The following is a 27,550-nucleotide window of genomic DNA, read 5'->3' on the forward strand; positions in this document are numbered from 1 at the left end:
ACTGCGGTGCTTGCCAACAAGGGTTTTGCCACCAGGTATTAAGTGTTGTTTGCCAGAGGAATCAAATACTTATTTCTCACTGCAAAATGCAAATAAATTTATACAATGTGCTTTTCTTGATTTTTTTGGGGATATTCTATCTCTTAATGTTAAAATTAACCTACCCTTAAAATTCATGTCTTTGTCAGTGGGCAAGGGATCAAATAATTATTTTCTTCACTGTATGTATATGCAGATAGTGAAAATGAAAGTAAACTATTGCATTACCTAAGCATAACACCGAATGAATGCAGGGTCTCCTAGGTAGATGTGCGTCCACCCCGATGCGCATTTCAGACCAGCTTTTGTCAGGGGGCGGGTATATATGTATCAGATTTTTTTTACCAGTAAATTGGCAGCGGTAAGGCCATGTGGGAAAGTGCCCTAGATACCCTCACATTTGGCTACAAGTTTCAGTCCCTCAATGGACATATTCTTTAAAAAGACACCCTCCCCCTCCCCGAGAAGGCAAGTTTACAATGCAAATTGGTGTGGTCATCATAAAGAGGTTTTATAGAATATTGTGTAAAATTTCATTACTGTTTAGTCTGTTCCAGTTACACTATGCTGGTCATGTAGTAAAGCACTGTTATCGTCCCATGGACCCCAAATATGACAAACTTAGCTCTGCTACATTTTTATGTTCCACCAAGTATGCCTTTTTAACACTTTCTTGTTTTGACCTTATGGGCCTTTCACATTGCTTTTTTTGCTACGTTTTGTGGCCACGTCAGGGCTTACATCTAAAACCCCTCCCCCCTTCCCCGCACAAAGCGGGATTTGGTTGTATAGGGTCATCAACTATAATGGTTCAGACGGAGTCACAGTTTGCTCTGTCGTGCATCATTTTCGTTCGTCTATGCTAATTGTAGACAGACAGTAGACTACATCTATCTGTCCACCTCCAATAGACATATACGGCCGAAAACAATGCACGTCTTGTGGGGGGTATGGACGTGAGCCCCGACGGGGCGGTTGAACGTAGGAGAAAACCCTGCGTGAAAGGGCCATTAGATGCAAGGCCTGTGGTAGTGTTGGGGTATGTTCACACTAGGTCCCCGATTCCACAAGTTATTCATGCTTGACAAGGAGGCGCATGTTCACACAGCATGAATCAGATGACAAAGTTCACTTTTATTTGGTTTCCTAGATGCAACAATAACATTAACAATCTGAGATTGGTTATAACTTTTGTATAACGGCTCGCTATTGAGTAAAGTTACAGAATTACAATCATGTACTAAAGTCCATCGGCTATTCCTGCTCAATCTGTGAGTGGATTATGGCCTCTCCTCGTGAAACTCCAAGAGATAAAGGTTTTCTCCAGCATCACAGAGGTGATTTGCCTGTGACTAATACTGTAGGAATGACTGTACCTACATTGTAATTACTGACATCACAGACTCCTATTGTACCTGCGCTAGCCTTCTTAGCCATATGACCTCCCCTACCTGCCTCCCTTTACAGCAGCCATACCCAATATTTCCCATACCTGACCAAACACAGGTCTCTTTGGTTCTCACAATTCTGTACGTTTTGCAGTAGAGGGGCAGATAAGCCAGAGAGGACAAGGCTGGCAAGTATGGTGCCACTGGGACGCCAATAAGCTACTTTAATTTGCCTGGGCATTAAATCCCAGAAGCTATCCCAAACTTTTAATTTCAGCTATTTCAGCTGGATGTTCATCCGAAGGCGCATTCAGCTGAAATGCATTATAGCGCAGAGACCCGCCGGGTCCCTACACTGCAATACATACTGCCAACCAATCAGAGGCCGAAAGCTGACGTTGGCGTGCAAGTCACTGGTGGCGCATGGTAGTGACATCATGCACTGCCCGTCGCTTGCATGCTGAATATAGCTGCCGGCTTCTGCACCAGCTATGGAAGAGGACGCTGCGTGTCGTGAGAGCAGAGGAAGGTAAGTAGAATCGTTTCTTTTTTTCTTAGATTGGTTGGAGAAGAGCTGCAGAAAAGGGATATTATTACTGGAAGAAGCCCATGAGGGGGGACATTATACCACGATGGGGGACATAAGAGTATATTACTGGAAGAAGCCCATGAGGGGGACATTACACTGTGTTCCAAATTATTACGCAAATAATATTTTCTCAGATTTTCCCAAATTACCTATATGAATTGCAGTCATTGTAATTTTCTAGTCAAATAACTATTAGAGTACAATTGAAAGGTTTTTGTACAAACTGCCTATGATAACAGTATATTTAAAAAAAAATAAAAAACTCAAACTGCACTCAAAATGCATGTTCCAAATTATTATGCACAGCAGAGTTTTCAACCTTTTCATTTTAGCAAAAAAATGGTCATTTTTGAAATTATAAGCATTAGCAGGTTATTACAAACTGAAATCAAACAGTTTTCAACTCAAAACTTTATTCTAGGTGATGTTACATTTTCACATAGGACCCCTTGTTCGAAAGGAGCTTCTGAACTCTCTCGTCCATTGAATTTGTCAGGTTTTGGATGGTTTCTGCTTTAATTGTTTTGCATGAGGACAGAATACCCTCCCAGAGCTGTTGCTTAGATGTGAACTGCCTCCCGCCATCATAGACACTCCTTTTGATGATGCTCCAGAGGTTCTCAATGGGGTTGAGGTCAGGGGAGCATGGGTGCCACACCATAAGTTTGTCCCCTTTTATGCCCATAGCAGCCAGAGATGCAGATGTGTTATGTTCAGCATGAGACGGGGCATTGTCATGCATGAAATGATCTCGATGGTCCAGATGGATGGAGTGGAGGATGGCTGGTTGATGGACACCCATGCAAACACGGCTACGGCGCTAACAAGGAGGAGGTGGAGTAATGTTTTGGGCTGGAATCATGGGGAGAGAGATTGTCGGCCCCTTTAGGATCCCTGAAGGGGTAAAGATGAACTCCATAATGTATGTGGATTTTCTCAAACAGCACTTCCTTCCATGGTTCAAGAAGAAGAACCGTGCATTCCGCAGCAAGATCATTTTCATGCATGATAATGCCCCGTCTCATGCTGCACATAACACATCTGCATCTCTGGCTGCTATGGGCATAAAAGGGGACAAACTTATGGTGTGGCACCCATGCTCCCCTGACCTCAACCCCATTGAGAACCTCTGGAGCATCATCAAAAGGAGTGTCTATGATGGCAGGAGGCAGTTCACATCTAAGCAACAGCTGTGGGAGGGTATTCTGTCCTCATGCAAAACAATTGAAGCAGAAACCATCCAAAATCTGACAAATTCAATGGACGAGAGAGTTCAGAAGCTCCTTTCGAACAAGGGGTCCTATGTGCAAATGTAACATCACCTAGAATAAAGTTTTGAGTTGAAAACTGTTTGATTTCAGTTTGTAATAACCTGCTAATGCTTATAATTTCAAAAATGACCATTTTTTTGTTCTTTATTAAAATGAAAAGGTGGAAAACTCTGCTGTGCATAATAATTTGGAACATGCATTTTGAGTGCAGTTTGAGTTTTTTATTTTTTTAAAAATATACTGTTATCATAGGCAGTTTGTACAAAAACCTTTCAGTTGTACTCTAATAGTTATTTGACTGGAAAATTACAATGACTGCAATTCATATAGGTAATTTGGGAAAATCTGAGAAAATATTATTTGCATAATAATTTGGAACACAGTGTATACCAGGATGGAGGACATATATTACTGTAAGGGGCCCAGGATGGGGACATTATACAAGGATTGGGAACATATATTACTGGAAGGAGCCTAAGATGGGGACATTAGACCAGGATGGGGGACATATATTACTGGAAGGGGCCCAGGATGGGGATATTAGACCAGGAAAGGGAGACATTATACCAGGAAGGGGCCCAAGATGGAGACATTATTACTGGAAGGGGCTCAGGATGGGGGATTTTATACCAGGAAAAGGCCCAGGATTGAGAACATTACACCTGGAAGGATGGAGGATATTATTACAAGAAGGGGACAGGATCGAGAACATGACATTATTACAGGAAAGGGGCACAGGATGAGGGACATTATTACAGGAAGGGGCCAGGATCAGGGACATAATTACAAGATGGGGACATTGTTACATGGGGGGCGAACATGTATGTTTTCACAGGATCTGGAACGCTACAAGGGCCCATACATCTGACAAACATGCAGGTGGGGGCCCAGGTCCAAATTTTACATCGGGGTCCTTTAGACTCTAGTTATGCCACTGATGCTAGATATCCCTGGCACTCCTTAACCGATATATAAAAAGAGTCAGGTGGGCTCATATGTAATGCCCAAAAGGCTTACACAGTATTTAAAAAAAATAGGACCACAGGACCAAACACACTGTGGCTGGCAATACACGGGAACAAAGTCTGGCTGGTAATGAAATTCTTATCTGGGGCATTTATGGAAGATAACAGGTCACACCATAAATGTCAGAAAGATGAGGTCACAAAACTTCAATTTCCAGGCCATTAAATGGGAGATATTCTCTATTGTCATTCTCACCTTAACTCCCCCAGTCTCTCCGTTCTGCCATACATAACCCATGACTATATGACTGAGGATCACACGGGCCAAGCGGAAGTGTCTGTGCCCCTTGAGGTGCTGTATGCCAAGTTCTGGCATCTAGAGAAAAAGACAAAATGCTGGTTTGTATCATGTAAAGCTGCAGTAACTGAATGGTACAACATAGAGCAACACAGAGCGCGGTAATCACGGAGCAGTGAAATGTGTACTGTCCTTATATCTCCATTATAATCATCAGAGAAACAGTGACAGTTTGTAATGTGATCCTGCCCTCTGGTGGTGAAACTTACTACAGTACTTCTACATATTTTTGGATTCCGAAAGGCTAAGTGCCCACGATGCAGAAATGCTGCATATTTTCCGCTTCACCCTGACAGGAAAAAAGCATGCGGATTGTACATGCGGATTGTACATGCCGATTGTACATGCGGATTGTACATGCGGATTGTACATGCGGATTGTACATGCGGATTGTACATGCGTTTTTCCTGCCAGGGACATGCGGACGTGAAGCGTTCTTCACATGCATTTCCGCATGCGGGTTGACAAGCGCTTTCCAAGCGATTTTAGCATCACTTAGAAAAGTGCTTGACAACTTGGTCACACTATATAAATCCATGCAACCGACATGGATTTATATAGTGTGACCAAGTAATAGTTAAAAAAAAAAAGAATAAGACTGGTAAAAAATAAAGATTATACTTACCTTCCGATGGCCCCTGGTGTTTTCTCCGCTACGTCCGGTCTGTGGTATGGGTCGAGATGGTGTGAAAGGACCTGCCATGACGTCATTTAGTCATGTGACAGGTCACGCAACCGCTGACGTCGGCGGTCGCGTGACCTGTCACATGACTAAATGACGTTATGGCAGGTCCTTTCACACCATCGCGACCCATACAACAGACCGGACACATCGCTGAGGAGACCGGGGGACATCGGAAGGTAAGTATAATCTTTACTAGATGGTGGCCCGATTCTAACGCATCAGGTATTCTAGAATATGTATGCGTCCGACCGGGCGCGACTAATCAGCGAAGCAGTGTTTAAATGGGTTGTGCACTACTTTAAATTAACCCCCCAATGTATCCCCCCGGGGCCCCTAATGAATTTTGGAGGACCGGGGAGCGAGGCCGCCGGTCGGGGTACTTCTGCTGCGAGCAGCCGGGAGATGACCGTCTAGCACAGGGTGAGCGTGTGAGGGAGATGACCGGCTAGCACAGGGTGAGCGTGTGACGGTGAGCGTGGGAGCATGTGAGGGTGAGGGTGGGAGCGGGTGAGAGTGTGAGGGTGACGTGGGAGCGGGTGAGCGTATGAGGGTGAGCGTCCGAGGGTGAGCGTCCGAGGGTGAGCGTCCGAGGGTGAGCGTCCGAGGGTGAGCCTGAGCGTCCGAGCGTGAGCGTCCGAGCGTGAGCGTCAGAGCCTGAGCGTCAGAGCGTGAACGTCTGAGCGTGAACGTCTGAGCGTGAACGTCCGAGCGTGAACTTACGAGCGTGAGCGTCAGAGCGTCCGAGCGTGAACTTCCAAGCGTGAGCGTCAGAGCGTCCGAGCGTGAGCGTCAGAGCGTCTGAGCGTGAGCGTCCGAGCGTGAGCGTCAGAGAGTGAGCGTCAGAGAGTGAGCGTCAGAGAGTGAGCGTCAGAGCGTGAGCCTGAGCGTCAGAGTCAGAGCGTGAGCGTCCGAGCGTGAGCGTCCGAGCGTGAGCGTCAGAGTGTGAGCGTCTGAGCGTGAGTGTCTGAGCGTGAGCGTCTGAGGGTGTGAGGGTGAGCGGGTGAGGGTGAGCGTGTGAGGGTGAGCCGCTAACGGCCGCCATCTTGTTCTGAAATCCCGCGTCGCTGATTGGCCGCGGCCTGACCAATCAGCGACGTGGGATTTCCTGGACAGACAGACAGACAGACGGGATAAGACAATTATATATATTAGATTTTTTATTTTAAATTCTTTTTTTTTACAGGTTCTATGGTACCCGAGTCTGGAGGAGAGTCTCCTCTTCTCCAGACCCGGGTACCATCCGCACATAGAATCGCATAATATCCGTGTGTGCAAATGTGCTGACACTGATAATATGCGTTTCAATGCAAGTCAATGGCGGCAATTACGCTGCGTGTCCTCAAAATTAATGGACATGCTGCGTATTTTTCCGCAATGATAATCCGCAGCGGAAATTTCCGCAGCATGTGCACAGCACATGCGGATTATCATTGGGGACCATGGTGCACGTATTACCAAGCGTTTTCTCTGCGGAAATTCCGCTGTAAAAACGCTTGAAAAACGCATAGTGGGCACGCAGCCAGACTCTACCCTAAAAAAGTTTTTCAAGTCTCTCCCCAGTGCGTCTTCAATTTCTTTTTAAAGAGTTACTCCAAAAATTGAAAGTTATTGCCTATTAATAGGGTCTGCAGCTGGGACTGTGACGAGGATTATGCAACGAGACTGTGACCATCACGCCAGAATCTTTAAGAACTTCTTCAGGTGGACATTGGGGTATGCTTGGGATGATTGCCATGTTAGAAGCTCCAATGATGCCCTGAGCTTCCTCCCAGACAGCATCACGTTTTCTCATATAATTTCCCTATAGAAGATCGAAACGTTGCTTGTCTTCCCTGTATTGGTGATGGAAGAATATAGTTGTTTTTTGTTTTTTTTACAGTGAATGCTGTTTACAACCTCACCTGTCATTTTGATCTATACTTGTCAATAATTACAATTTTGCTGAGACAGTCCCTCTGAGGGGATTGGACTTAGTAAAACCTTGCCCAAAAGTGGGTGTTTCACCTCTGTTCCTAGTTGCTTTAGGGTCTTCCCTTCTGTCCTGGCTCAAAGTGGTTGTAAAAGGATTGACCTGCTGTCACCTTTGTAGATTCAGTGCAAGCTACCATAGTGGTTGCACCAGTGATTGGCTGCAGAAGTCAGGTGACTAGAACTGCATGTGATCAAAGGAACATCCAATTACTTGCTGCTCTGATCACCTGACCGCTGCAGCTAACCACAAGTCTCAGTCCTTTCACAGAAGAGGAAAGGTGGCGTTATTGCTTATTTTATAGTGTAGGCCATTGGAGTGGCCTCCACTGGATCCAGCAGGGATGACCACAATAAGTATACAGTCATATGAAAAAGTTTGGGCACCTCTATTATTCTTAAGCTTAATGTTTTCTAAAAATTGGTGTTTTTGCAACAGCTATTTCAGTTTGGTATATGTAATAACTGTTGGACACAGTAATGTTTCTGCCTTGAAATGAGGTTTATTGTACTAACAGAAAATGTGCAATCTGCATTCAAACAAAATTTGACAGGTGCATAAGTATGGGCACCCTTATCATTTTCTTGTTTTAAATACTCCTACCTACTTTTTACTGACTTACTAAAGCACTTTTTTTGGTTTTGTAACCTCATTGAGCTTTGAACTTCATAGCCAGGTGTATGCAATCATGAGAAAAGCTACTTAAAGTGGCCACTTACAAGTTGTTCTCCTGTTTGAAGCTCCACTGAAGAGTGCCATCATGGGCTCCTCAAAACAACTGTCAAATGATCTGAAAACAAAGATTATTCAACATAGTTGTTCAGGGGAAGGATACAAAAAGCTGTCTCAGAGATTTAACCTGTCAGTTTCCACTGTGAGGAACATAGTAAGGAAATGGAAGAACACAGGGACAGTTCTTGTTAAGGCCAGAAGTGGCAGGCCAAGAAAAACTTCAGAAAGGCAGAGAAGAAGAATGGTGAGATCAGTCAAGGACAATCCTCAGACCACCTCCAGAGAGCTGCAGCATCAACTTGCTGCAGATGGTGTCACTGTGCATCGGTCAACTATACAACGCACTTTGCACAAGGAGAAGCTGTATGGGAGAGTGATGCGAAAGAAGCCGTTTCTGCAAGCACGCCACAAACAGAGTCGGCTGAGGTATGCAAAAGCACATTTGGAGAAGCCAATTTCTTTTTGGAAGAAGGTCCTATGGACTGATGAAACCAAGATTGAGTTGTTTGGTCATACAAAAAGGCGTTATGCATGGTGGCAAAGAAACACAGCATTCCAAGAAAAACACTTTAAAATTTGGTGGAGGTTCCATCATGCTTTGGGGCTGTGTGGCCAATGCCGGCACCGGGAATCTTGTTAAAGTTGAGGGACGCATGGATTCCACTCAGTATCAGCAGATTCTTGACAATAATTTTCAAGAATCAGTGATAAAGTTGAAGTTACGCAGGGGATGGATCTTTCAGCAAGACAATGATCCAAAACACGGCTCCAAATCTACTCAGGCATTCATGCAGAGGAACAATTACAATGTTCTGGAATGGCCATCCCAGTCCCCAGACCTGAATATCATTGAACATCTGTGGGATCATTTGAAGAGGGCTGTCCATGCTCGGCGACCATCAAACTTAACTGAACTGGAATTGTTTTGTAAAGAGGAATGGTCAAAAATACCTTCATCCAGGATCCAGGAACTCATTAAAAGCTACAGGAAGCGACTAGAGGCTGTTATTTTTGCAAAAGGAGGATCTACTAAATATTAATGTCACTTTTCTGGTGAGGTGCCCATACTTATGCACCTGTCAAATTTTGTTTGAATACAGATTGCACATTTTCTGTTAGTACAATAAACCTCATTTCAAGGAAGAAACATTACTGTGTCCAACAGTTATTACATATACCAAACTGAAATAGCTGTTGCAAAAACACCAATTTTTATAAAACATTAAGCTTAAGATTAATAGGGGTGCCCAAACTTTTTCATATGACTGTAGCTCAGATCCTTTTGATTTTTTTTTTGTTTTTTTTTTAAAGTCATCATTGCTTAAATGTCCCAATTTTTGAGCTGTAATTTTTGGTAAGTATGGAACAGATTTTTGGCTTTGTCGTACTGAGGCAATCTCTTTGAACTGTGTCTTCCAGTCTAGATTATATAGTGTATGTTATATACAGATGTAGCAAAGGTTATCATGACTCACAAGTCACAACACATCATCTTAATAATTTGTCAAAGAAGGTTATGTCTCTTAAAGTAATTAAGATAACCTAACTCTGCACAAACCATTGACCGGTGTCAAGTTGGGTGTCGAATTACACTTGCCATGATATGACAGTGCTGTATTATCTTTGCTAAGGCAACCTTTGCTAGATCGGTTTGTGGAATTTATATATATAATCATAGCCGAAAGTGTTGGCACCCATGAAATTGTTCCAGAAAATGAAGTATTTCTTCCAGAAAATGATTGTTAGTACACGTGTTTATTTCCTTTGTGATTATTGGAACAACACAAAAAAAATGGAGAAAAAAAGGCAAATTGGACATAATTTCACACAAAACCTCAAAAATGGGCAGGACAAAATTGTTGGCACACTTAATTTAATATTTGGTTGCACCCCCTCTGGAATAAATAACTGCAATCAATCGCTTTCTATAACCATCAACAAGCTTCTTACTCCTCTCAACTGGAATTTTGGACCACTCTTCTTTTGCAAACTTCTCCAGGTCTCTCATACTTGAAGACGCCTTCTCCCAACAGCAATTTTAAGATCTCTCCACAGGTGTTCAATGGGGTTTAGATCCGGAGTCATTGCTGCCACTTCAGAACTCTTCAGCATTTTTTTCCATCCATTTCTGGGTGCTTCTTGAAGTATGTTTGGGGTCGTTGTTCTGCTGGAAGACCCATGACCTAGGATGCAAACCCAGCTTTCTGACACTGGGCACTACATTGTGACCAAAAATCCTTTGGTAATCTTCAGATTTCATGATACCTTGCACACAGTCAAGGAGCCCAGTGCCAGAAGCAGCAAAACAACCCCAAAAACTCTTTGAACCTCCACCATATTGGACTATAGGTACTGTGTTCTTTTTTTGTAGGCATCATTCCATTTTTGGTAAACAGTAGAATGATGGGTTTTACCAAAAAGATCTATCTTGGCCTCATTTGTCCACAGGACTCTTTCCCAGAAGGATTTTGGCTTACTCACGTACATTTCGGCAAACTGCAGTCTAGCTTTTTTATGTCTGTGTCAGCAGTGGGGTCTTCCTTGGTCTCCTGTCATAGCATTTAATTTAATTCAAACGTCAACGAATAGTTAGCGCTGACACTGATGAAGCCTGAGCCTGCAGGACAGCTTGAATTTCTTTGGAACGTGATTGGAGCTGCTTATCCACCTTCCGGACTATCCTGCATTGTAAGCTATCAGCTATTTTTCTCTACCGTCCACGTCCAGGGAGATTAGCTACAGTGCCATGGCTGTAAACTTCTTGCTGTAGACTATAAGATGCACCGGACCATAAGACGCACCTTGGTTTTAGAGGGGGGAAAATAGGGAAAAAAATTAAGCAAAAAAATGTGGTCATGATGCACTATTATGGGGGGGGGGGGTCTGCTGTTGACACTGTTATAGGGGTAATGTACCCCACTTCTATACCAATATCCCCCATCCAGGCATATATAGGTCCACATCCTGGTATATATGCCCCCCCATCCTGATATATATATGATCCCCATCCTGGTATATATGGCACCCCATCCAGGTATACATGGCCCCCATCCTAATCCTGGTATGCATAGCCCCCTCATCTCCATCCTGGTATATATGGCCCCCTCCTTCCCATCCTGGTATATATAGCCCCCTCATTCCAATCCTGGTATACATGGCCCCCTCATCTTCATTCTGGTATACATGGCCCCCTCATCTCCACCCTGGTATAAATGGCCTCCTCATCTCCTTTCTGGTATATATGGCCCCCTTATCCCCATCCTGGTATATATGGCCCTCTCATCCCCATCCTGGTATGCATGGCCCCCACATACTCACCCTTGTATGCTTGGCCCCCACATACTCACCCTTGTATGCATGGCCCCCTCATCCCCATCCTGGTATATATGTCCCCCAAAATCATATATATATATGATCCCCATCCAGGTATATATGATGCCCATCCTGGTATACATGGCACCCCATCCTGGTATACATGGCACCCAATCCAGGTATACATGGCCCCCATCCCAATCCTGGTATACATGGCCCCCTCATCCCCATCCTGGTATGCATGGTCCCCTCATCCCCATCCTGCTATATATGGCCCCCTCATCCCCATCCTGCTATATATGGCCTCCTCATCCTCATCCTGGTATAAATGGCCCCCTCATACCCATCCTACTATGCATGGCCCCCTAATCCCCATCCTGATATATATGGCCCCCTCATCCCCATCTTGATATACATGGCCCCCAATACGCTGCACACATAAAAAAATAAAAGATTCGACTCACCTTCCTTCTCTTTGCTCCAGCGCTGCATCCTGTTCTGCTGCCAGTAGGTGATTTCAGCCTGTAAGCAGCACATAACGTCACTGCCATGCGCCTTTACACACTGAAGTCAGCTGCAGGAATATTCACTTCTCTCCATGCCATTTTCTTTAATAGCCGGTACACTGTTAGCCGCAGCCACAGCTCCTGCAGCGGCTGGGCGATCACATGTACCCTCTGTTAAAGAGATTGAATATTCACTCCTCTCCACACCCATGGGCGTGGAGAGGAGTGAATATTCATTCTCTTTAACAGCGGGCACATGTGATAGCTGCAGCAGCCGGCTACTGCCTGTGACCCGATCCTCCGCCGCTGCTGCTCCCACTCCACCATCCACAGCCGGATTATGCATTATCCCAACCAGGGGGTGTTGCTAGGTCAGAAAAGATCAGGGGCTCAGGCCCTGGGGCTTATGTTTTGTAGACCACCACCCCCGCCAAACAAAAATGTAATACCACAGATAGCACAGTGAAAATTCTGAGTACAGATAATGTAGTAGATGTTATCTGCAGTCATATGTAATGCCACAGTTAACAGTGATTATGCTTGTCAACAGAACCAAAGTAAAGTGCAAAGATACACGCAACATGTTGGAAAAAAGTGCGTTACTTGGAAATCAAGTCCATATCCTACTGTCCATATACTGTAATTAAGCATTGTGTTGACAAAAACTGAATGTCATATCAGAGACCACTTGCTCACCTGCATTCTGAAATAATTATACCATGTTCATACGCAGCGTTTTTTTCAGCAGACAAAATCTGCTCTTTTGGCAGTAAAAAAACCCGCCAGTTTTCAGATTTTTTGCAATATTTTTTGGTGCGGATAGCTTGTGATTTCCCTACAGTACATATTTAATAAAATTCGTTTTTTTCATCAAAACACTGGAAAAAACGCTTAATTGCAGTTTTGAACTCTGATTACTTTCTATGGGTGAAAAAGCGCTGCAAAAACACAAAGAATTGATGCTGCAGATTTTTTTAAAATGTTGTAGTTTTCCAATTTAGTTAGGAAAGAAATAACAGCATATGCATGAGATTTCTGAAGTCTCATAGCTTTTGCTAGTACTGTAAAAAGCAACTTTTAAAGGGAATCTGTCTCCCCCCGGGACTTATTTGACCTCTAATATGGGCATACAGGTGATAGAAATGTAAATCTTTACATACCTGTATGCCTCGTATTAGAGGTCTTGTTGCTGTGAAATGTCTTTTTATTCAGTCAAGTTTCTGATGCTTGGAAACTTCAATGAATAAAAAGACATTTCACAGCAACAAGACCTCTAATACGAGGCATACAGGTATGTAAAGATTTACATTTCTATCACCTGTATGCCCATATTAGAGGTCAAATAAGTCCCAGGGGGGAGACAGATTCCCTTTAATAATGAGCAGAATAAATTTCAGCCTATTGGTTCGGCCTCCACAGCAGTCATGGTCTCTCATGTGGCCCCTTGGAAAAATTTATCTCACACCCCTGCTCTATTTTATATAGCGCTCTGTTATACATAGTGTTGTACATAAGAAATTTTTCCCTGTCGTTTTCCATGTACAGATCTGCACCAAAGCATCTCTGAGTTAGTCACATGACCCATCACATGATCTATCAAAGGGGATCATGTGACATATCAAGTGATACAACGGGTACCTGGGGAGGGTCCACCCCTACTAAACTGACCGGGACCCTGGCTACTCTTAATCTTCCCCTGCATCGTACACACGCACGTCATACACACATCGGGCACGCCATCACACGAACATCATATACACAGCAGGCACGCCATCACACGGACATCATATACACAGCAGGCACGCCATCACACGGACATCATATACACAGCAGGCACGCCATCACACGGACATCATACACACACCGGGCACGTCATCACAGGCCATCATACACACACCAGGCACGCCATCACATGGACATCATATACACAGCAGGCACGCCATCACACAAACATCATACACACACCGGGCACGCCATCACACGGACATCATATACACAGCAGGCATGCCATGACACGGACATCATACACACATCGGGCACGCCATGACACGGACATCATACACACATCGGGCACGCCATGACACGGACATCATACACACATCGGGCACGCCATCACACGGACATCATATACACAGCAGGCACGCCATCACATGGACATCATATACACAGCAGGCACGCCATCACACGGACATCATATACACAGCAGGCACGCCATTACACGGACATCATATACACAGCAGGCACGCCATCACATGGACATCATATACACAGCAGGCACGCCATCACATGGACATCATATACACAACAGGCACGCCATCACACGGACATCATATACACAGCAGGCACGCCATCACACGGATATCATATACACAGCAGGCACGCCATCACACAGACATCATATACACAGCAGGCACGCCATCACATGGATATCATATACACAGCAGGCACGCCATCACACGGACATCATACACACACCGGGCACATCATCACAGGCCATCATACACACGCCGGGCACACCATCACATGGACGTCATATACACAGCAGGCACGCCATCACACAGACATCATGCACACACCGAGCACGTCATCACAGGCCATCATACACACGCCGGGTACGCCATCACATGGACGTCATATACACAGCAGGCACGCCATCACACGGACATCATGCACACACCGGGCACGTCATCACAGGCCATCATACACACGCCGGGTACGCCATCACATGGACGTCATATACACAGCAGGCACGCCATCACACGGACATCATGCACACACCGGCACATCATCACAAGCCATCATACACACACCGGGCACGCCATCACACGGACATCATATACACAGCGGGCACGCCATCACACGGATATCATACACACACCGGGCACGCCATCACACGGACATCATACACACACCGGGCACGCCATCACACGGACATATCTGCATAAACTCACACATAATATACACATCACAGACATGGGATCTGCACATATACACATTATACATGTATTTACACATTATTCATACACATGACATGTATATACTCACTTCTTCTTCATCATGTATTCAGTGGCAGTGGTGGAGACCTGGTGTTGGAAATCAGCAGGCAGAGGATGGGCTGTACACAGGAGAGCTGTCAGTCCTGCAGTGTCCCTGCTAAATCCCCTTCCCCTCCCCCATCGTCCCGATTGCTGAGCTGCTGGTGACATTACACAGGAGCTCCTTCCTCATCCTGTAATAACAGCAGCCACAGATGGAGAGGCTGCATGTCTCCCCTCTCCTCAGGGCCACAGCTTGTTGTAATCCACAGGCTTGGCCCCGCCCCCTGTCCCCTCACCTCCTCAGGATGCGCAGTCGCTCTGCACTGTAGGATTCCTCTGCTGTAACTGATGCAGGGAGAGGAAAGAGGAGCTACAAGGGGTCACACAGCAGCACCGCGCAGGGCTGTGTCAGAAAGCCTGCCTGTCTGCAAAAAAAAACGTCAACTAGAGACTCAGGGCAGTGCACTTATGATCCAGGGCCCAAGGCCCGGATCTAAGTGCCTAGCGACACCCCTGATCCAGATTATAAGACGCAACCCCCACTTTCCTCCAAAATTTTGGAGGAAAAAAGTGAGTGTTATAGTCCGAGAAATACGGTATGTTGCGCACCATGGACAAAGGAACATTAAGATCTCTGGAGATGGACTTGTAACCTTGAGATTGTTGATATTTTTCAACAATTTTGGTTCTCAAGTCCTCAGACAGTTCTCTTCTCCTCTTTCTGTTCTCCATGCTTAGTGTGGCACACACAGACACGCAATGCAAAGATTGAGTCAACTTCTCCCCTTTCTATCAGGTTTCAGGTGTGATTTTCATATTGTCCACACCTGTTACGTGCCACAGGTCAGTTTGAACAAGCATCACATGCTTGAAACAAAGCTGTTTACCCACGTTTTTGGAAAGGTGCCAACAATTTTGTCAGGTCCATTTTTGGGGTTTTGTGTGAAATTATGTCCAATTTGCCTTTTATTCTCTTTTTTGTGTTGTTCCAATTCACACAAAGGAAATAAACATGTGTATACCAAAACATGTCTAATTGCAATCATTTTCTGAGACAATTTCAAAGGTGAAAACACTTTCGGGCATTAGTGTATATATGGGTGTTATATTTGTTCTATGCTTGTTGTTTAGATAGTTAAACATTAATCCATAAAAATCTTGAAATACCACACTCACCTTGCTGACTTCATCCCGAAGTTTCTTTGTTTCAATAAGTTCAGCTAAATGTTCTGCTATGTCCATCCAGGGTTTGTAGTATTCAGAGAGTTTAACCTATGTTTAAAAAATGGAGAAATATACAATTAAAATCCATACTCCCTAACCAATAGGAGTGTCTCAAATTTGGGGACCTATGTTGACAGAAAAATTAAAAAAAAAGTTTTAGCCCTTGGAAGAATAGGAGGAGGAAAAAAATGAAAGCACAAAAATTAAAAAAAAAAATCGCCTAGCTCTTAAAGGGAATTTGTCAGCAGGATTTCACACCCCAAACTGTTTATTTGCGCATGTAACTCTTTCAAAGACAAGCCGAGCAATACATTTACATGGCCAGTTCCTTCCTCCATTACTGTTAAATCAGAGTTTGAATTGATATGTAAATGAGGCTGAAGAGCTATTGTAGGTCTGAAGCCTTTGTCACTCAAGCTCTATTCCCGCCCAGCTGTTCAATGTGAACAACCTACCAAGTGGTATGTTCACATTGAAAGTCAATTAATTATCTTGTATTGTTAAGAGGGTTAAAGCTTGTAGACCGGCACTATTCATTCTCAGGAATTTCAGGGCTGAAATTCCCAGCACCCCAGAATCTGCCTCAGTTTGGGGTCACACTCTAGTTGAGAGCTCTTTTTTCTGTTCTGTTGCAAGAACATAAAAAAAAAGAAAAGCAGAATTCCTGCAAGAAACAGATCTTCTTCACCAGGTGGACCTCATGGACTATAAAGGGGTCCATTTGGTTTCCATTTGGATGTCTGGGATTTTAACGGTGATATAGGATCTAACAATTTATGGGAGATTATTTTTCGGATTTAAACTCAGATAATCAATGTTGGATTTAAGGAGTATTCCCATATCCAAGCTCCTATCCCAATATGTAGTAGGTGTAATAATAATAATAATAATAATAATATTTGCATATACCTCCAATTAGAAATGTAGTATAGTTCTTTTGACAAGCTATGTCGCTTACCCCATGTGCAGGGCATAGCTTAAGTATCCATGGCTGTAACCACTAGCAACTAGTTTGCTAATTAACTGTCATATGAGTGGTTATAACCATGGATATCGAAGATATTGTAATGCCCTGCACATGGGGTAAGCGACATAGCGAATTAGAACTATACTACAATTACTGTTTTTACTTCAAAGGGTAACATTTCTCCTTGCGTAGAGTGACATGTTAAGCATGTCACAGTGAGGAGACTTTTAAAGCCGCAATGCTCCTCTGGGAAATATGCAAATTGTCTCTTCAGAGAGGAAGAGGACCAGAACTCTAGTGCCAATGTAAGAGGGTGACTGGGATGGTCATAGGCCCCTTTCCCTTTTTGTGAATGTATTGTTCTACTCTGTTTATATATGAATATGTAAATGTTTATTGTCTAATGTTAGTTACAGGGACAGTATATGTTAGGAGTGAATGTTATATTAGATTAGGAATTGGGTACAGTGCAGTGGTGGGCACAATAGTTTAGGATAGAAATAGTTAATATATTTAGTAATAGCTCCAGTGTAGAAGGAGCTGGGGTACTAACGGAGTAGTTTGCCCAGCAACCAACAGAGACGGTTGATGATTGGTCCAGTTGAAAAGGGGGGAGGAGTTTGGGCCATAGAGATTCCTGTCAGGAATCAGTTCAGTCAGAGCAGTTGTTGCTGTTGGTAACGTTAAAGTATGTGCTGGAGGAATACTGAGGAGAAGCTCAGGGCCCTTAGGGCCAAGGTCAATAAGGATAGCAAGAGTTAGGCAGCTTGGGGAACGTTGAAGCGGTAAACTCTGAGGAAAATTCCCGAAACGTCCGAGGCCTCGCCCACGACTACCTCGCTGGGGCACCTTACTTTTGGCGTAGTCGGCAGGATTCAGAGTCCTCACATATGAAGAGCGGAGGAACCCCTGAAACAGTTAATTTGACCGTTAGAAGTTTCAAAATGGCGGCCGTCGAAGATTTTAAAATGGTGGATGGTGCAGAGGCTGATGATAGCTCTGCCCATCGTGGGCGGTCTGCCAGAAAAACGAAGCGAACCTTTGACTGGAGAGGGCGCTGGCCTGAACCTAGGGCGCAGCCCCTTATGGTCAATGCCCGCCCATCGTGGATGCGGCGAAAGAAGAAACCTCTTAGTTTTACAGATCCCTGAAGAACAAGGAGTGACCCCGCCCATAGAAGGGAGGAGTCCTGAACCATATACTCACATACAGAGTAGCACGGCGCCATTGCGGACACGGTCACGGAAGAACATGGAGCACTGTAGTTTTCGTTACCGTGGCGGTGCTGGCCGCGTTATCTGGAAATGGGAGAAAGAAGATATAACCACAGGACATGGAGGAACCAGAGGAAGAATCAGCGTTTGAAGCTTCCCCATACCTCTTGGTGCTTTGTATGACCGGCGACCAGGAGCTAGGAGGTCTGACCGGAACAGCCGAGAACCGAAAGCGGCTGCGACACCGTCATCTCCAAGTCCTGCGGTAAAGCAACGACTGGAGAGGACCCGAAGCAGTGAAACGGTCGGAACATCCACGGACCGTGGACAAGGAGCGGAGGTAACGGAACCCTGCGGTGCTGGACCGGTGAGTAGAGCGCGGTCCCAGACCCGGTCACAACAGCCTCGCTTTGGAGAAGCGTCTCCCCATCCCACTGACCTGAAGTATGAAGAGGGGGAAGGCCCCTTCCCGTCCCTGGGGGAGGAGGAGTTGTTGGCGGCTGTCATCCAGAAAAAGAAGCAGAGAGAGAAGGAGGTGTGGTCGGAGCTTCGTCATCCGGGAGGCGGAGCTTTGGCCGGTCAGTAAATCAGCGATCGGCTCGTCTACACCGATCCAAGCCGGGGGTATGGTTTCATCAGAGCATCTGAGACGGGAGAACGTATTTATGTGAATGCGAGCTCCATCCGGTACCAGCGACCCCTATGCGAGGGAGATCGAGTGTCCTTCATCAGAGAGCCTGGACTGAGAGGTCCTTATGCGCTAGCGGTCTCCTTGTTGCCGGAGGACAAACCGGAAGGGGACATCCGGCAAGGAAGTGTACGGCTAGAAACCACGGCCATGCCACAGCAGCTGGCGACGCGGCCCAACTCAGAATCAGCAGAAGAGGCGGCTGCCACCTTTGATAAAAGCAGCCCCAATTAAGGGCCTAAATATTCAGGACATTGAAATGGTTGTGCTGGTTGCACTATAAAAAAAAAGGAACAGTTCCGCGTTCCCCGTGGACAGGAGTCCCTGAAGAGTCTGAGGGTTACTGAAGTGGCCAAAAATGCGGTCACTGTTGTAGAGACTGTTCCGCGTCTCTTAAAGGGCAAGCAGCACTAATGGCACCGAGAAGGGATCGGTGCTGGCCGGACGGCTGAAAGATCAGGGAGTTTATTGTTTTACGCCCATCCAAGTTCTTGTGCTTGTTGCGTATTCCCCTGATGGATTACAGGACTACAACCCTGAAAAGGGTTAAAAGAGCAAAGGTTATTCCTGTCAGGAAACAGTTCAGTCGGAGCAGTTGTTGCTGTTAGTAACGTTAAAGTATGTGCTGGAGGAAGACTGAGGAGAAGCTCAGGGCCCTGGGGGCTGAAGGTCAATAAGGATACCGACGGTCGATGATAGCAAGAGCTAGGCAGCTTGGGGAACGTTGAAGCGGTAAACTCTGAGGAAAATTCCCGAAATGTCCGAGGCCTGTAGAAGGACTGATGGAGACAGCCTTCACAACTCCCAAAGAGGGGAGAGCGGACGGGGACATACCTGAGCTGAGTAGCACCGTGTTCTGGAAAAGCTGCGGTACGGGGGAAAAACTAACTCTGCAAATAGGACCGAAAGGGACGGAAGAGAGGATGACAAATGTAATTGTGATGTGCAAAGGAACGGTATCTGTGACCAGAACTGCAACAAAAGGAGTTTAGTAAAGTTGTTTTTTATAAAAAAGAAACTGAGCATGAAAGTGATTATTTGCCTGCAACAACTGAACTCCTGAAGAAAACAGAGATTTCCCGGGAAACTGTAAGTGTTTCACATTACATGCACGGCCACACATCAGAGGGAGGACACGAATTGTCTGTAAGGTGTCAAAGCGAGCAGGGGCCACAACTTGCCCAGGACTACCTCGCTGGGGCACCTTACACCATCTACAGGAAGTAGCAATCCTAAAAGTCAATAGTGACCCTTTAACGGGCGTTATCACATGGCTTATATCCTAAGTCATGTGATATGGCCCGTTAAAGGGTCACTATTGACTTTTAGGATTGCTACTTCCTGTAGGTAGCACTAGAGTTCTAGTCCTCTTCCTCTCTGAAGAGATCATTTGTTTTTACTTCGGCATTCAACGATATAGGAGTAACAAAACAAATCTCCAAATAAGAGACACAGTCACATATAAAAGCAAACAAGGTAACCACATGGCTGTGTTACAACAGTGACTCCTCCATACATCATTCCAGTGTTTCATGCTGACTTCTGTCCTCTCTGCTTTAGGGTTGTCAAGGCTATAAATCCAGAAGTACCTTATCGATGTGTGTTCTTTGGAGCTGATGTCAACCAGCTTTCCTGAATAGATGCCCTCAGCTCCAGCCCCATCGTGAAGGATGCAGCGACAGCAGCAGTTAGGACTTTTTGGCAAATCACAACAGTACAGTCGTGGGCAAAAATTGAGACTGACATAAATTTTGGTTTTCATAAAGTTTGGTGTTTCAGGGAAAATAACTTTGCAGGATGTAGAGAGATTCGATTACAGAGCACCGGGGTAAACCTATTTTCTCTGATGAAGCCTCCTTCAGATTGTTTCAGACATCTGGAATAATGACTGTCCAGAGATGTAAAGGTGAGCACTAGCATGAGTCCTATGTCATGCCTACAGTAAAGCCTCCTAAGAATATTCATGTGTTGGCTTTTCATCCATGTGTAAGGGGTGTAGACTGTACTGTAGCGTTCATGCCCCTGAAAACACCAATCGCGTCATGTGAATAATGTAATGCGTCTTTTATATATTGTATCATATGATGTGTAAACTATGTCCTGCAGTTTTGAAATATATTAGGTAATAATGTGATATAATGTGAATTATCATATAAAGGTGATATGTATAGTGTATAAATAATGTATAATGTTGGTAGTGGACAGCGCAGCATAAGTTTAGGGTAAGATAGAGTGTGATAGGGTACTATGCTTAGTGCATACTGTTATAAGATGCATAATGTTAATAAGGGAAATCTGCCCAACAATAAGCTTCAGGGACAGATATAGTTAAGTTTTGGGACTAGCCCACAGAAGGGAGGGTTTAGTGATAGGGACAGGACTGTACTTCCTGGTTAAAGTTCGTTAGCTGGAGTGATAAGGTCAAGTTCAAGGTGCATTGGGCTGATTGTCAAAGTGAGTACATATTGTTCTGGGTGGTACAAGGCCTTGCAAAAATTCACTGCGGACATTCCTGCAATGTCCGGAGCTCAAGGCTCGATGCTATGGCGAGCAACTCAACCTCTTCTGCACAGAGGAAGATGGACGTGGAACCGCGTGTGGGAAAGGTAACAGATCTCCGGTGTACTATGGAACTGGACTGGGAATTCCTGGGGCTGAGAGGATCAGTGAACGTAGGGATAGTCCAGGAGAACAGATAGAAATGCTGGAGATGTACTGTACTATGGAAACAAGACATGGAGAGTGTTGTGCCCGATACTGTGCATTACAATCTGATGCACTTGAACGGTCACGTAAGCTTCAGTGTGTTAAAATAAACTGGGTGTCCCCTGATTTATGTGCAGCAGCTCCTGAAGTTGAAGACCTGGAGACGGCTGAGGCCTGCAAGCGAATGTAACGCAGCCCACACGCAGCAGCACATTGGGACTGGGACACGATTTTCCTGTAAAGTGCCAGGGTGACATGGAGCAGCAGCTCGCCGAGGACTATCGCCCTCTCGCATCTTAAACATGGAGGGGGCTCACTCACAATTTTGCCTAATAAAACTGTCATGAATAAAGAATGGGATCTACTCATCCTCCAAGAGCAATTTCCCCTAACAATCGAGAGCAATTTGGTGATAAACAGTGCTTTTTCCAGCATGATGGAGACCATGTCACAAGGCAAAAGTTATAACTAAGTGGCTCGATGAAGAATACATTGAAATTTTGGGTCCACGGCCAGGAAATTTTCTCAGATCTAACTCTAACCCCAAGCCCTGATGAGACAAGAATGGGTTGTCATCAGTCAGGATTTGGTCCAGAAGCAGATACCCAGTTGCCCGGGGCTAAGTGCAAGAAGCTTTGAAAATATGGATTGATACTGTAAATATTGAGTCTTTGCATAAAATTGATGTATTTGTCTATTAAAAATTTATGAATTTATAAAATGCTGACAATTGTACTTCAATAACCATAGAAACATGTGACGAAAAGATCTAAAAACACTGACGCAGCAAAATTTGTGTCAGTCTCAAAACTTTAGGCCACGACTATTCACCACATAACCAGGCAGCACGTGCTTCTCTCTGCTTATTGCGGAAAGAGCCATCACTTAAATAAGGTCCGTGACTGGTTTATATACCTTTGAGAGCCATATTCAACTGTGAGAGGTGGGCGCAGGCCACATCCAGGCCCCCCACACACTAGGGACACTCAGAGCGCACCATTACCGGGTATGATGACAGTGAAAGCTTCCCCACAGAAAGCACAGAGACCTCGTGCCTGTATAGGCAGAAAAATTACATCCAAGGGCTCCCACTTTACCCTACATTTGGTATTGTTGTATCAAGCACTCTCACCGCTATCGCATTCAGCTTCAAGCTCCCATCCATCTAACAGTCATGTCTCCCGCCTACCATATTTATTTCTCTGCCCCTTCCCTCCTGCAAGTATTTATCTAGATCTTTTGTTTTGGGCATCTAGAGACCTTCTTTTCATAGCTAGATGCTAGACCAGGTGCTAATGCACCAAGCTGGCAGACAGCCGCGAGCCACATATCTTAGGTCTATGGGCCACATGTGGCTCCTGAGCCACACGTTGGGGACACCTTGTCTAGAAGATGACGGCTCTGGCCTTAGATTGTTTCTATCCTCTTGACAATACAGGAGGCATAAATACTAATCCATCCGGGGTCACATCTGCTCGGGGTTTGTATGTTTCCTTTTCCTTTAAAATTGGATTTCTCACGCACACAAAAAAAATAGTAGTAGTAGGCCAGCTAAGCTATGGAGGTACAAAAAGGATATTGTTTACCCCACTGGGGCCAAAGACTAATGTGAGTGACCAGAGGAGCGACTGTAGGTGGTCCAGAAGTCCAGGTGCATAAGAGAAAAATTACAAATGGGGTATTTTCATAGCATAGCTCAATGGATGGGGGAAAAAATCCCCAACACATACATGGTGTTTATTTCCACACTGTATTTTTCCAATTCAGAAATACTTTTCAGACTTTTCTATATTTGTTGCAGATTTCGAATGTGTAATTCACAGTCAAGTTCCACATTGAAAATTTCACTACAAATTCTCAGCAATTATTTAAAAATCTTCCCAACATTAATTGCGCTTATGTTTTTTTTTTGCGTTGTAAATTAGTAATATTTTATAAAATGTATGAACTCACCCTAAGGCGACCCATAGACTTCTCTGCCACATAAGAAAACACTAGAATTCTAAAAAACACACAGTAAAGGAGTGTAATCTGTGTACGGCGCTGCAGAATGTGTTGTTGCTATAATATATAATAATAGGATATAATGAGTGCTTATATCTCACCTGGGGGTCTTGTAGTATGAATCCATATTCCTCAGAGACATAGCAGTTTTCCAGGTTTACCTCCTCCATTTTCATTTCTTCAGTCTTTACCCCTATAGTGCTCCTGCTCATTTGTGATCGTCGCACCCCCCACCCGTCCTTTTAAGAGAGTGTTTGATGACTCTGTGGGGCAGAGTCTGAAACCAGCAAATCCACCTGACCTAAAAGGGATTCGGCAATGTGGAGTATCTCCAGATGGGTAAATATTAATTCAGGCAAATAACAAGGACATTTAGATTTAGGAGACTACGAAACAGAGAAAGGAGGAAACAAGCTCATGATGACTTACTGTAGGAGGCTACTTTCACACCACTTTTGAGCCTCCTTTCCTGACTCCGTTTGGAGTTTGCAGTTTAAGTCCTGGAACCAGGATTCAGACAAAACCCTGACAAAGCCATTGAGTACAACAAGGGGATAAGGACTACAAAGTCTGAAAATCTGGACTCCTTTTGACCTCTTTCTCTGTCTTTTAAGACTGATACAATAGCTAAGTCGAGTACACTATTGTGTCCAGCTTATCGACAAATGAAATGTCCAACGGACTGCACCGTTGCATACTTTGTACTCGGTTTGCCTCATTGAAATCTACAAATTCAACAAAGGAACAGCTGAAACCTTAAAAAAAGAAAATCTCCAAAGGAATTAGGAAAGAAGACACCCCCACGGGCTCAGGAGCTTTGCCCGCTCCATACAGGGCAGATGCCGGTTGTAATACATAGCCGGCATCTGTCCCTGAAAGCTGTAATCTGTGCTAGCCACAATCATTGCCGTTTAGCTATTTAAAGGGAACCTGTCATGAAATAAAAACGTTATTAACCTGCAGATATGCAGTTAATCTGGAGATTAAGACCGTTTCCAAACAATAGTGTAATACACAAAACTATTCCGATGTTGGCGATTTTTTTTTCCTATATTACATTTGGATTGAAATCCTGACGCTCAGAGCCAGAACGTGACAATCCATAGGTTTTATAGCAGGAGGGAAATTGTACATAGCCGATAACCTAACTTTGAAGTCAGATATAGGAAACTGTACTCAGATGTTATCCGAGTGCAGTCCGATGATTTCCACGCACTCATTGACTTGCAATCCGAATATCAGATCAAACTTTGGGCATGTTGTGACTTTTTTGTAGGACAGTCTCTGTCCGAGGAAAAAAAAAAAAATCAGAAGGACATACACATGGCCCCAAAGAATAACTTCAAAACGACGGATAGCACTCATTCGATTATTATGGTGATCTGCACGAGCCCATAGTTTTATTAAAATCCCAGTTTTACTTATTTTCTGCTTAATCTGTACATTGCAGACATTGGCAATGACGGGTATACAGATCGGCTCTGATCTTGTATGTTTATTACATTCTCACTAACCTTTCTGTTGTGTAATTTTGTCTGCTCGTCCTGGACTCTGATCGCTGCTGCCAAATATCCAGAAAACTATGTTTAACTCTTCCATCTCACTACTATCATAATGTGTCCTGTTTTATAAAAAACTCTCCCCTTACTGATCAGCTATACTTTTATCAGCAGTGTTCATACAAATCACATATCCCTTTAAATAGTTTTTTTTCTTACTCTAATTAGCGTCTTAAAGAGAATCAGGTAAATGCTGCCCTGTCTGATGGAAGCATAAAGAAGTGATGGACACTCAGAATCCAGCACTGGGACACTTAACGGGGTTGTTGAAATAGATTCTTATAAAATCCCACTTTATCAGCTGCAGCACTAAAGTCTTATGTACGGCATTGTGGCATTGCGGAGACCGGGATATTCAACCCTGCCCACCAACCACTAATTGACAGCTCTCTCGTTATCCACAGAATAGCAAGCTGTCAATCAGTGGTTGGCCGCGTTGGGGTAATTACATGAGTCATTTAGGCCAGATCTGGACTAGAATAAGATAGGAGAAAAGTTCAGACCAGAGGTCATGGACATCCCCAATATGTTCCGTCATACCTTGAACAGGCCACACCAACGAGCTGTTGTGCCGGAAGGCGCTCTTGTCTATGACCTCTCGTGTTGGGAGATTTATCTGATGGCTGTTTTTTTTTTTCTGTGCCCTGGAAATAGAGAGAAACAAGTAGCGCCGCAGTTTTATTGCCTTGTAGGAAGCATTGCCATATTAAGACTGAGCTTCTCGTTACACACTTGTAGAGGTACTGCATTCATACCTACATGAAAACCTGCCAAAGGGTGAATGCAGATATTCATGACACACAACCAATGGGACAAAGCACCATGAAGTCTTCCAAATGAAAAGCGTTAAAGGAAAAGAAAGAAAAAAAAGTCACTCTTAACTTTATGTCCATTTCACTAAGTATGAGAATTTCCTTGGGGTTTTCATTCTCCCCAATAAAGCCGAGCATACATATCTACAGCAGAAAAAGTTCCTCAACCGGCCAAGGGCGGTTGACGTTATATTTATTGATGATTCTTGTTCTTTGTTTTGAAGGAAATCCTTATTTCATTAGACAATTCCATGAAAAAGTGACCTTTAAACAAGCGTTAAACTTCCAGCTAGAGTGCACTATAGAGATACCAAAGTCTTATCTAAATCTTCTAATCATGTCAGCAAATACCCTTTACAATGGCCAATGATATGGCTTAATGGTAAACTGAGCAAAAACTAAACAGACCTTTCAACCTCATAAAAAATGTTATACTATAAAGCCCCCCTCCCGGCAGTACCAGCCGACCATCTAATGCAGAGGTCTCAAACACGCAGCCCCCGAGGCTGCTTTATACGGCCCGCAGGCACCACAGAGTCAGACCCCTTGACGATCCCAACCTGGTCCAGGAGGAGCCGCCGACAGCCAGAGGCCAGCAGCTGACACTTGCGTGCCGGCGATGCTGCGTATGACGTCATTGCCATGCGCATATATCAGCTGCTGGACTCTGATTGGCCGGCGTCTGGCATTGGTAATGCTGTGCTGGGAGACTGTCTCTGTGCGGCAATGCAGCGCAATAGGGGACATAGCCACAACATAGGGACCTGGATGGGGACATAGCCACAATATGGGGACCTGGATGGGGGACATTACTACAAGATGGGAACATTACTCCATGATGGGCACCAGGATGGGGCATTACTACAAGATGGGGACCAGGATGGGGCACATTACTACAAGATGGGGACCGGGATGGGGCACATTACTACAAGATGGGGACCGGGATGGGCACATTACTACAAGCTGAGGACCAGGATGGGCACATTACTACAAGATGAGGACCAGGATGGGGCACATTACTACAAGATGGGGACCAGGATGGGGCACATTACTACAAGATGGGGACCGGGATGGGCACATTACTACAAGCTGAGGACCAGGATGGGGCACATTACTACAAGCTGAGGACCAGGATGGGGCACATTACTACAAGATGAGGACCAGGATGGGGCACATTACTACAAAATGAGGACCAGGAAGGAGAACATTACTGTGTGTCACCCAGGGGGATATAGGGGACTCGGTACCCGGGCCTTTTACCTTGCTTAGGATGTCACGACAGTCGGCTCCTGGGCCCGTACTCTGGGGTCCTTCTTGAAAAAGGGGATTTTTAGTGTTTGGTTTGTTTCGTGACGCCACCTGTGGTTTCCGGTAATGGTTACCGGCGCTGCTGCAGACCTCCGGGGATGATGAAATGACAGCTGGGATGTTTCTGCTCCCCACAGGCGGAGCGAGCCCCCGGGGCAGTGTAGTATAGATGATGGTGATGCTGGGGCTTGTGGTGCAGGAGAGATGGCGCAGCTG

At 44.8% G+C, this 27,550-nt stretch overlaps 1 protein-coding gene and 1 long non-coding RNA gene across 2 annotated transcripts in view; both read right to left on the reverse strand.

The window, feature by feature from the left end:
- IDO2 (indoleamine 2,3-dioxygenase 2) overlaps nucleotides 1-23,955 on the reverse strand; it is a 62,470-nt gene extending 38,515 nt beyond the window's left edge. Inside the window, exons 1-3 of the mRNA XM_073653738.1 lie at nucleotides 23,757-23,955; nucleotides 16,029-16,124; nucleotides 4,509-4,628 (exon numbers count right to left, since the gene is read on the reverse strand). Coding sequence (XP_073509839.1) covers nucleotides 4,509-4,628; nucleotides 16,029-16,124; nucleotides 23,757-23,867 — 327 coding nt within the window. The 5' untranslated portion in view covers nucleotides 23,868-23,955. The remainder of the gene's footprint in view (nucleotides 1-4,508; nucleotides 4,629-16,028; nucleotides 16,125-23,756) is intronic.
- On the reverse strand, nucleotides 18,257-23,636 carry LOC141165278 (uncharacterized). The gene is made up of 3 exons (XR_012251135.1): nucleotides 23,605-23,636; nucleotides 18,697-18,901; nucleotides 18,257-18,341 (listed from the first exon to the last, which is right to left on the reverse strand). It is a non-coding gene; the product is annotated as an uncharacterized lncRNA (long non-coding RNA).
- Nucleotides 23,956-27,550: the final 3,595 nt, after the last annotated feature.

The sequence above is a fragment of the Phyllobates terribilis genome, unplaced genomic scaffold (genome assembly GCF_046119375.1).
Source record: "Phyllobates terribilis strain yellow unplaced genomic scaffold, ASM4611937v1 Scaffold_11__3_contigs__length_659146591, whole genome shotgun sequence".
In the NCBI taxonomy this organism is placed as follows: Eukaryota; Metazoa; Chordata; class Amphibia; order Anura; family Dendrobatidae; genus Phyllobates; species Phyllobates terribilis.